Raw genomic sequence first — 12,471 nt, 5'->3', positions numbered from 1 at the left:
GATATATTACTTCACCATCTCCAGCATGTATTTGGCATTCATGATACAGCCTTACTGTGGTTCAAGTCCTAATTGGTCAACAGGACACAAATTGTATCTGCAAATGGAATACACTCCAGCCCAGTTGATCTATGTTGTGGTGTTCGACAGGGGTCTGTTATTGGACCTGTTCTCTTCATTCTGTACACTTAGTCACTCTCAGGTGTCATAGATCATCATCCAGTGTCTCACCAATTGTACGCTGATGACACCCAAATATACAAATCTAGCCACCCAACTGAAGTTGATGCTACCATCCAAGGTGTAGAGAGGTGCATTTCTGATGTGAAATCGTGGATGACATGTAACAAGCTGCAGATGAATGATGATAAAAGTGAGGCCATTCTGATCACAACACAAAGACTTTCTCATTCACATCCTTTACCTCAAACAATAAGTATCAGCAACACCAACATTAAATTCACACAATCAGTACGAAACCTAGGTGTTACTCTGGACAGTACTCAAACATTGCACCAACATGTCATGAACATATGCAAGGCTGCATATCTTGAGCTGAGACGCATCAGCTCAATTCGCAAATATCTTTCAGTTGATGCCACTAAAACACTTGTGTGTTCATTATTACTTTCAAGACTAGACTATTGTAACTCAATTCTGTCTGGTTCATCTCAATATCTGCTCCAGAAACTTCAAAAAGTCAAAAACACGGCTGCTTGGATCATACTTAAGAGTACCACGATCAGAGCACACCTCCCCGCTGCTCTGTACCCTATACTGGCTCTCCATTCGATCCAGAATCAAACACAAAATTTGTTCTCTGTGCTACGCTTCACTGTTGGACTCTAGTCCAACATACTTATCTGACCTCACCCATGTGTACACACCAGCAAGATACTTAACGCTCCTCTTCTGACAATCGTATACTCATTATTCCCAATGTGAAAACAAAGTCATTTGGAGAGCCTTCTTTTGCATACCAGTGCTCAGCAACGTGGAATGAATTGCCCACTGAACTTAGACACAAAGACACAGTGATCCCATTCAAGAGTGCTCTCAAAACTCACTTATTTCGACTGCAAGAACAAACTTAAAGACCTAATAATGTTTCCTACCTTAAATATTCTCAGCATGTTTTTTAAAATGTTTTTTCATTTCATGGTGTTTGTTTTTGTAATCATATCATTATATGTTTTTTATCTTATAGGTGTTGTCAAATGTTGTAAAGCGCTTAGATCTTCTAAAGATTAGGCACTATACAAAGTCATCATTATTATCATTATTATTAATACAACATTAGATAACACCTATAACATAAAAAACATGTATAATGATTTGATTAAATAAACAAACACCATGAAATTAGAAAACATAAAAGACATGCTGAAAATATTTAAGGTAGGAAACATTATCAGGTCTTTTTAAGTTTTTACAGTAACTAATTGGAGAGGGAATCACCTTTAAAATGGGGACTAGCTCCATGGATAATGAAATCATTGTAATAATAACAGGCAATAAAGCTGTACCAATTAATCGGCCATACTCATGATAGGGCTGATTATTAGAACAATCAGTATCAGCAGAAATAATTGGTGCCGATCTAAACAAATTTCCAAAGTATAAATCCATTCAAAGCATTCATCTTGACATGGTTTGAATTTTAAATCAGAATTAAATAGTGGAAATTAAGGAATTGAAAGACAATATATTTTAAAAGTAAATACTTTTTAACACACTTGCTGTAAATTACTGCTGATTGCCTGCACACAACAAATTATCAGTACCCTTCATACACTCATCCCAATCTCAGCAGCCAACCAGCCAGTGAGGCCTCGTGTGATTGTTGAACTTCCAGCATCCAAATTAGCAGATAGCTATGCAAATTAGATAGCGAAATTTACAATTATTATGAAACAATGACTCACTATAGTTAATCTGTTCTTTAGCCAGTCCTGCAACGCTGCTAATCAATGAATAGCAGTTGCATGCTGAAGCAGCTGAATGCTGACATACAAATATTATGCAGCATTGATACTGGCATGCCAGCGCCAGCAACATAACCCCTGGATACCTCAGCTGCTGAGCTGCTTTAGCATGCGACTTGCAGCATGGTGCATGCATCCTTTCAGCCATGTGGAAAACTTAGTAATAACTTACTTGATTTAAAACATTGTTTCAAGAGCATGAATTGATTGGATTATTAATATTGACTAGCGATTGTACACTATTAAATATACTACCAAGCCATTGCATAATGTCAAACTCAGAACACTCAATTTTAGTCTGGAATTACTTCAAAGTAAATGCCATCAATGAGTCCAAAGCAAATTGCAAACTTTGCAAAGCATGCATTTCCAGAGGTGGAAAGGATTCTAAAAACTATACGACATCAAATCTTGTCCAGCACTTGTGCTGTAAGCACATCATCGGACATGGCCTGTTTCTGGCAGATAAAAAATAAGGATGCTGTGCAGTTAACCTCAGCAACTGCAGCAACTCCTCATATTCTGACTATTGATGCCATGCTGGACCAGAAGCAGCCATTTGCATTTGACGACCTGAGAACTATTAGTTGGCACAAAGCTATTGCAGAGTTCATGGCAGTAGATGTGCAACCATTATGTGCTGTTGAAGACATTGGATTTTGACATCTGATGGCCAGAGTAGAACCGTGCTATAAAATTCCAAGTTGGAAGTACTTTTCCACATCTTTGATACCTGACATGCATTAGGCAATACAAAGCAAGGTGTGTGATTGAGTTTCTGCCCAATCTGACCTTAGTTTGACCTCTGATGCGTGGTCAGACCCGTCCATTGGCGTAGCCTTGTTGAGTCTTACGGCACACTGGCTGACGGAAGACTTTAGTGGAAACAGGTGATTTTAGCAGCAATGCCTCTCGATGAATCACACACAGGAGAATATTTGGCGAGGAAACTGGACAAATTATGCGAGGAATGCAACATTCTCAAAACTCATCCATGTTCTTCTGCGTGACGGAGGTGCAAACATGGTTAAAGTAATGCGTCTGGCTGAAATTGACAGCATCAGCTGTTTTGCACACACTGTTTTGGCGATCTCGCGGTACATAGTCATCAAGTTCTGGCACAAGAGCAGCTTGAAGAGCAGCAGGAAAAATTTGGCATTGCTAATAAGAAACTCGTCCAGGATGTCAGTCACGCTGGAATTCTACATACAATATGTTGGTTTTGTTATATGAATAAAAACGAGTCTTGGGGTCTTATGCTACTCTCTATGACCTGCCTAGCCTAACAGACCAACAGTGGGTCTTGATTAACAATATTGTGGACATGTTAGGCCCATTCACAGACATTACCAAGGAAGTAAGTGATAGTCAAACATCAGTATCCGTCATTCTTCCTATGCTGAAAATGCTCTAAATGTTGCTGGCTCGAGAGCATGAAGTGAGTCAAGGTATTCAGAAAATGCGCTGTGATGTGTTGATGTCACTGAACACACTCTTTGCTGATGTTGCCAGCAACAAGAAGCTTGTCTTGGCCATCATCTTGGATCCACAATTCAAACATCACCTATTCAGCAAAGAATTTCTTGTGACCAGATCCAAAGAATGGTTTAGAGCAGAATGCATCATAGTTGCATCAGCAGACAAGCAGGAGGAACCCCTGACCAAAAACAAAAACAAAAAACTGAAACAAATGCCACTGGACCATCAACGTTGTGTCTCTGGGAATTGTTTTCTGTGGCCTATGATAAACCTGTCTGTACTGTCAGTGAAACAACCCATGTGGATGATGCCGTTGACGCAATGCTTGAATTGTGTCTGGCCAGCCCTCTGTTGCCATGAGAAGAAGACATATACGGCTGGTGGAATGCTCACAGGTTTCAGTTACCCATCTTGGCCAAATTAGCTAGACGCTATTTGTTTGCACAGCTTTCAGCATTCAGAGTGAGCAGCTGTTTAGTGGCGAAGATTTTTTCGGATCAGCGTGGATCATTACTTGGCAAGAAGGGAGATATGTTACTGTTTCATAAATACAACCTACCTCAACTAGGTTATCAGTATTAGCTGTAGCCGGCATACAGTGACATCTAACTTTAATCTTAAGGCATGCATATTATTAATTTTAATTATTATTGGGCTATCGTTATTAACATTTTTTTTTAGTCATTTATTGAAATCTAGTAATGGTGACCTGCATCACTGAATGCAGGTTAAAAGACTAGTTTAATTCATTTTCATTCATTTATGTCTTGAATTGGCAAACCGTAAGCTTTATTGGTGTTAGTTTTAAAGTTTTTCAAATTTTGTGTTTGTGTGATCGTTGTTTTCTATTAATAGCAATGTACTTATTCGGTTTCTGCTTTTTTTGGTATAGAAATTCAAATTCACTTGCCGCATAAACAACCTTGTTATAACTCACACGGCAAAATACCAGCTTGCATTACACTAATAGGTTAATGTTTCTGAACCAGTCATTGTTATAAAACAAATAATGAAATAATGCTATAGGCAGTTTTAATAATCAGCTATACACGGTATCGGCATAATTGGCAGAAAGTGACATCGGTACACCTTTAATAGGCAATTTCACACATGCACAGCATGGAGGCCCAAAGTAGGTTTGTGAATGTACATTAGGCATGGTGACTAATGGAGGCATTAGCTGTGCTAAGTGATTTGTTATCAAGAAGGTATGGATTCAAATATCACCTTTTGATCCAGGTTGTATGCCATGTTGCATCCTTGGGGAAGGTACTAAATTCCAATTGTCTTGACACTAAATTACCTAATTGTGCATCTGTTCCATAAAACAGCAAACCAAACCACATCATAGGATGGCAGTATGTCACATCAAAACTGGGTAACTATAACCTACTACCTGGGTGTTTATTCAACAATGCTTAAAAATGATTTCAGGTCATTAACTCTGATACATTTTAGCCTGTTACTGTGCAACAGTTTCTGAGGTTGATTCAAAACTGCTTAAGAAACAGATCTGTATCACAGGAGCAGATCTTGTAAAACATTGTTTATGGTAATGTTTTTTAGGAGGGAACTAATTCAGTTTCTGAAAAAAAAGGATGCTTCTTTTGCTTTGCTTGAGGTAGCTGTAGTACAGTGAAATAATTTTAATATGTTCATGGTGTATGCTATGCTTTGGTATTTTCTACCTTACCTACCAACCTACTTCTAAATTTTCTGTTCTTTTCTTTTCTGTCTACTTTCCAGCTGGCATTCTTTTCTCTCTGTCTGCTTTCCAGTTGGTATTCTTTTCTATCTGTATGCTTTCCAGTTGGTATTCTTTTTTATCTGTCAATTTTCCAGCTGGTATTTACCCTCTCTGTATGTACATTTCTCATTCTGTCTCATGTTATAAGTGTTTTATCTCTTTGCAAGTTATAAAAAGTTAAGTAATCAAGACGTAGGGTCATGAGATTGCTATTAGAACGTGATGTATTGCTATTACAACATGACATATTTTATGTGATACTACAGTTCAACTCATATAAATCTGGCTGCTCTGTGCCATGGCTGCTCTGTGCCTTGGATGCTCTGTGCCATGCCTGCTCAGCAGGCTTACCAGTTAACAGTTATATTTATGCCATTAAGAGCAAATTTTTTATATTTGGAGTGGATAAACAATGTTTTCCAGTACTTTTTGTGAAAAATACTGTTGAAGAATGTCTGCAAGGTATCCGAGATAACAATAACAAGCAATTATTTAAAAAAATTGTTCAAGCAATTCTTTAGCTGCAGATATGTTACTTGTCATTGGTTATTTGAGGAGGAGAGAGGTAACAGACTTGTAATAAATGCCCAAAATATGTTCAGAGAAATAGGTTAAATTTGTAGGCTTGTACACTACTGTAAGATGTAGCATATTATGTTTAGAATTTGTTTGTCCATTTGTCTCTTCCCAGTTTCATTTATGCACAGTAACCAGGGTTGTGCACCATCTAAAGTTGCGAAACTTCAAGATCTGTATCACTGGCTAAAAGAAGAAACATGATTTCTGCACAATAACTGAAACTAGTTCTTCATCATCTACAAAACTATGCAGATGATTTGCAATTGGGTCAGGAAGAACCCTATCGGTTTGGGATTTAAACGGTCAGGGTCATTGACTCAAAGAAGAAAAGTGTTTTTTTCACAACAATTTCAGTTTTATACATAGAAGACTATTAAATATGAGGAAGGCATACACATTAATCAATTGTTTAGAGTAATCTAAATTCTGTTAATTTTTAAATAATTCATGTCTTCAAAGATGATTATTTCATATGTGCATTTATTAACCGAGGGGCATCAGGAAAACCCAGTCACAAAGATAAATTATTTGCACTGAAAATTGACATGATCCTTTTTTTTTAAATGCAGATCTATCTGTGTTCAGTCGGTAACACCTCCCTTATTACCACCTCCACCACACCTGCTGTTGATGAGTCTCCCTCAGCCTCCAAACTGCTATATGCCAACCAGCTTCACTTCATCTAAACCCAACATCAGCAGCATTGGCAGCAGTATCAGTAACAGCATTGTTGGCAGTAGTAGCACCCTCTCACAACCAGTGCAGCAACACCAGGGAGGCATTCCCTTTTCTAGCATGAGAATTAGGTAAGAGAAGTTTAATGGGTGTGATACAATATCTGCTACTGGTGTACTGCTTTCCTATTCCATGATACCATGTTCTCAGTCCAAGCTAAATAATGCATCCTCCAATTAGTAAGTGGTTTACATGGTTTTAAAAGAAAACCTTGATTCCTAAGTCATAGCCAACATGGAATACCTCCCTCCTTTTCTTTGGACTTGGTGCAAGTAAACACAGGTGCCAAATCACTCAATGAAGTTCACCATCATTGTTGTTCAGATTTATATTATATTTATATTTATTTGAACTAGCTTGACAATGCTGAAGTAAATCTCAGTGCCCAAGCTAGAATTTACCCAGACAATACAAATCTTAATCATCATTTACACATGAAAGCTTTTGCCCCTAAAAACACTACACAGAATCAATCAAGCATTGACCACAGTCCTGTCACAAGGCATTGTCAAATAATTTCATCTAAGATGAGAAATAAAGTCAGCTAAGTTTATTTTCCAAAGAAAAGTAAGAAATTTGCTAATTTCATTCTTTAGCTTGTTATCTTGTTTCGTGATATACATTAGTTTCACCATAATAGGCAATCTGTAGTCATGAAAAATATGTCCTCCTAATATGCCTTTGGTAAGAACATTCACACTGACTGAATTATAAAAGTATATTTCTCTTCAATCAGGAATAAAGAAATTCATAAGTAAATGAAAAATTGATTAGATCAACAGTCATTGAATATTGATCATTTTTGGGTATGGTAATCAGACTTGTTCAACACAACCATCAGAAATGAACTGAGCTTATTAACATAAACAAGCAAATAATTAAACTCCTCATATTTATAAGCATTATTTATTTCTTAAATGAGACTTGTAAACAATGTAGTTGCAATGTGATGGATTTAATATTTCTTAAGGAATGAAGGTGACTTGTTGGCAGTTTTAGTGCCATTTTCGTTTGTCAGATCAATCTGGAAAAATTACTTTGTATTTTGCTTTAAAACATGCACCCCCTTCAGAAATTTAGAATAATAGGTTTAAAAATGTGTATTGTATTTTATATTAATATACAGTATTCAAGATGCTGTATTAATTTTGAAACATTGTTGTCAGCACCTCCTCGACTCTGGCTCAACCTGCTCACTGCAACAATACAATACCACCAGCTCCTACACTATCCCGACCTGTCATGCCACATATGCCACCCTTGCCAACAGCTCCCCCTGGGTTAATACCAAGTCTTCCAGTAGCGCCGATGTCACAAATGCCTTCCAGTGCGTTGAGTAGATCTTCAGCCAACAAGTCACCACTAGTTGGTAAGTAGAATGAATAAATGTGTGCATGAGTCGTTATTTACATGTTTCACTTGTATATAAGACCACGTGTCCACAAAGGACACAATTAACTGGTCTGTTGAGTGTCCTGTATAGACAATTTTCATTGTACTAACATAAAGTAATACTTTGTCTTGAAAAGAGATGGATGGATATTTTGAGGATGATTGCTTGCAAAATGTTGAATTTTTTATAACTTTTTAAAAAAATTATTTTTACATTACTATGGGTCCAAACAATCTATATAACTTTAAAATTTATAGGTAGTTTGGTGTGCATTTGTTTGCAGTACACTTGAATAGCTATCCCCCATTTCAGGTCATTGCATGGAAGAGTACGGGGAAAAGTATCCCATCACTAATTGTGATTAAAATAATAACTGATTGAATATTTAAACTTAAGCAAATTTCGAACAGATCATAGACTCCTTTTATCAGTTACGCAAAGAAAAGTTTTCTTGGGGAGTGAATTTTTTCAGTGTGACACAATTATTGAGATCACATTGGTTTTCCACAACAAAATGCCTGTGCAGAATCACTAAACATTTCCTAGATGTTTCATATAATTTTTGTTGGCTTCATCAATATCTGTTTGAATTGTATTTTAATTTTTTGTATTTTATTTGTTTAATAAGGCATCACAGTCACAACCATGAAAACTTGCAACCCATCTGTCAGAGTTTTCATGATGCTATGTTACACATTAGTAAAAACAAAAGTAACATCATATAAGTTGACATCATGATGTAATGCACACATTATTTTTAGCTGCACAGGAAGCAGTGATTTCACAAAATTGAATAGCCATAAATAGATTTTATAAATGTGTGTTTAAGAAAGCTAAGTGGGGGTTACTTTTAATGTTTGAAAGACTGTTAAGGTAATATACATTGACACTACTTGTCCAGTGGACCTTGTTTTTGTTTATTTGTTGTTTTTTTTCTTCATATTTTTAGACTTTATTATCTCTTCAATAGATTGACATGGGTCATTGATCCATAGTCAGCATTACAAAATGATATGACATGACTGCATTGAATTTTTTTTCTACTGTTGCCAAATGTAATAAATGTTCATTTGAAATGGGGTCATGGATTAAACTTATAAGAATATTATAATGCATGTCTAATGGACCTAATTTAAAATTTGCAAAGCATCAAGAGTACAGTTGTTTGGAAGACAAAATTTTGCCATTTTGTTGACTTAAATTATAGCACATAGTTATAACATTCCTCCCAATACCCATTTTGTTAGGTCAGTATCTGCTTTGTTAAAGGTTGGGCATGAATGTAAAAAAAAGAAATTAAAAATAAAATGATTGCAAGCTGTAAAAAAGGGGAGTTGTAAAGCGGAAGAAATGATGTGTACAAGCCATGATGCCTGAAATGATGATTGGGCACAATACTTGTAACTCACCATCAATCCTGCTAAAGGAAAGTATCACACATTTTGACTTTTATTTAATCATTTTGAGAGCTGCAAATTAAAACTAATCGAATGATTTCCTTTCTTTGATGGTGTTTTCTAGTCTGATAAATCAGCCCCCCAAACCTTTAAAGATATGGATGGGTAACCAGACTTGGTGTCTAGTTGTCCTTCATTTTTCTAACCACCCCTAACCAGAAACTTGTCTATTCTTTTATGTTTATCTAAGTTGACATCGTTACAGTTCACATTATAATTAATTTGATACTATTATTCCTGTGTCTGAACTGTAAGGTGAGTGTAAAATTTCCACACGAGATTTTTGTTTTGTCATTCCCCTGCAGGCCAGTACAGTTTGCAACAGTGATTGCAATTGATTAGATTCTTTATGCCTGCCAAAGTCCTTTAGCTGAAGTTAGCCAACAGAAACAAGTGTCACATGCTCTACAGCGAGTGCCTATGTCTTTCTCTGGCTAATAGGAAAGCGTATATTAGATCACAGACATTCATTGTGTCAAGTCAAAGATGAAAGAGGTTGCTACCATACGTTGGTATCTTGACAAAAGACAAGCATTTGCTAGTCTTGTTTCTTCAAGGGTTCATCCCAAGGAGCTAGTAGTATGGTCTGGGATTACTTAATCAGATAATACATAGCTAACACATGGATTAGTGTGGCTTCTTACCTACCAAAATCACCCAATACTTAATGTGGGAATTACATTGCAATAATTCAGGCACCCTGCCACAGAGGGACAATTTAATGGTCAAATGTTTATCAGTGAAAAATATAAACATTCATTATACTTTTCATCATGATCATTTTTTGATAACAGAAATTGGTTGCCTGACTGTGTGTGTATGTGTGTGTGTGTGTGTGTGTTGGTTGCCTGACTCTGTGTGTGTGTGTGTGTGTTTTTTTTTTTTTTTTGCCTGACCGTGCTTTCACATTGGGGGAAATGTTTCTCTGGCTGTCTTGAGCTCCGGGGCAATTGGGTTTTCTACCCCTGTGCTCTCTTTTTCTCTCCATCTTGATCCATTATGAAGACATCTTTGATTTTACTTTCTTAGTTATTTTGGGAAAATAAATTACATTATTTTTTACATCTTTTAAGTGATTTATTAATTTAAAACCAACAAGCTGATAGTTTTTGGGATTAAAGAACCTATTGTAGTCAATTAAAACAAAAAATGGCTTCATTATGGCTTTCAGTTTATCTTATCCATAATGCTTTGCAAGTTTCCAGTAAGGTCTTTACTCATCACTTTCATTGTATCCTTGTAACCTGCATTTACCCACTGACACTTGCGCTAGTTAAGGTCAAAGTTAAATTTACAGATAGCACATGGATTTATGTTTGTGTGTCTAGTATAATGTTTCTTACCCCTCCACTGAACACGTGTGCTATATGACGCATTTCATTTCAGGTGTGCACCAACGAGGTAAGAATGTTTACAGAGTTTGTTTGTTCTGCTTTTATTTCACAAGAAATGGCACTTCCGACTAAGGAGTTGAAATTCTTCCCTTATTTACTTGTCAATTTCACTGATAAATAAAATTTGCAGACATGTTATTCAGAAACAAGTTTGCAATTTTTGTTTTGTCTCGCCTTTTTAAGAGAAAAATGTGATGCTGATTTCAATGTCGGTAGCATCAACTTGGTGTTAAAGTTTTCGGGAAAACCCATAACTCAGAAAAAGGTGAGGCACAGTGTTGTGCAGAAACCATGTTCTAATTATGCTGGAACGTAGGCGGTAGAAGTTTGGATTTTTGTCTGTACTAAAACTTTGTACCATTAAATTCATGAGATGGATCTTACAGTTTGACAGAGTCAGGCATTTACATGACTAGCTCTTTATGTAATATATATATATATACCAAATTTGATCATGTACGATGCATACCAAATTCCAAACATTGAAGACCCATATTTGACCTTGCATAATGTAACATAGGATTATTTTCATCATTATTTGTTGTACTTACAATTTAAACAACATAGACTTTCATCTGCCTATACATTATAAAATATCATATCAGAATCTATGCTTTTCACAGTTTATAAGCTGGTAAATGTAGTCATTACATGAATGAGACGGCAGTGGCAACTTTTTTTTCTCCCTTTAAGTTGTTTCCAACTTGTACCATAAAATACTTAGTGCTTATATGACTCTATAGGGTTGCATCTAGGAGGCACAATTGTGAAAATTGTGCTTAAGTTCACAATTTTGCAAGACTTTTTGGAATCTGTTCAGGCATGCACAAAAAGTAGATTGGGTCCAAATTGGTATGACTCTTGCATTATCTTTTTCCAAAAAATGTAAATTTCACTTGTTTTGCTCCTGTACAGTGTTGTTATGGACTGCCATTTCATTTGTTTGAAAAGCAGTGGGAGCAGAAAAATGCTGAATTTGATTTAACTGCCATTTAAGTTTCTGTTTATATAAAAAAAAGCATAAAGTCTAATCACATTTGGATGAATGTAATTAGACATTTGTTTTGTTTAAAAAAATGCAGACTTAGTTTAAAAAAAACTTTGCCTCAGCTGCTATTGCTTTTCAACCAACTGAAATGGAAATCAACAGAATTTGAAAAATGTGACCAGTTAAATTTGCCTGTTGTTGTTGTTATTGGGTTTAACGCCATTTTTCAGCACACGATAGGCTATGCATGGCGGCCAGTATTAATGGTGGAGGAAGAACCTGGGAAAACCACCGAAAGAACCACCGACCCACGAGAAGCTACTGGCAAGCTTTCTCACATACCCACATTGGCCGAATCCTAGACTCAAACCCATCAGACAGAGCTGAGATGGCAATGATCCATAACGGAAATGCGCTTTAGACCACTCGGCCACTCAGGGACCCCCCAAATTTGCCTGTAATTATTTGGATAAGAAAAAAGGGATTAGAGTAAGTAAAGTAGACATAAAGCAATTAGATTTGAAAGTGTGCAGCAGTATTCATATCATCTATGTGAGATATTCTTGAAAATTTATCCTCTAATTGCCTACCCAAACAGAGATACATAGCACTGATTATTATGGCAAAAAGTACACCACCATTCAGGATTGCATCTAGGATGCAGTTGTGAAATTCTTGTACTAGTTAAAAATTTTGTTCACAATTTCTGAATCT

General features: G+C 36.3%; 1 protein-coding gene across 7 annotated transcripts in view; it reads left to right on the top strand.

The window, feature by feature from the left end:
• Positions 1–12,471, top strand: part of LOC149800657 (E3 SUMO-protein ligase PIAS2-like) — a 102,329-nt gene that overhangs the window by 61,656 nt on the left and 28,202 nt on the right. For 6 of the 7 annotated variants that reach the window (XM_089954692.1, XM_089954691.1, XM_089954693.1 and 3 more), the window contains 3 exons: positions 6,360–6,596; positions 7,692–7,894; positions 10,762–10,776. In XM_089954692.1, coding sequence (XP_089810818.1) covers positions 6,360–6,596; positions 7,692–7,894; positions 10,762–10,776 — 455 coding nt within the window. The remainder of the gene's footprint in view (positions 1–6,359; positions 6,597–7,691; positions 7,895–10,761; positions 10,777–12,471) is intronic. The other variant, XM_089954690.1, reaches the window with a different exon arrangement.

Source organism: Sinohyriopsis cumingii, chromosome 4 (assembly GCF_028554795.1).
Source record: "Sinohyriopsis cumingii isolate HCF-2022 chromosome 4, ASM2855479v2, whole genome shotgun sequence".
Lineage (NCBI taxonomy): Eukaryota > Metazoa > Mollusca > Bivalvia > Unionida > Unionidae > Sinohyriopsis > Sinohyriopsis cumingii.
This window is presented reverse-complemented; position numbering and strand designations above follow the sequence as displayed.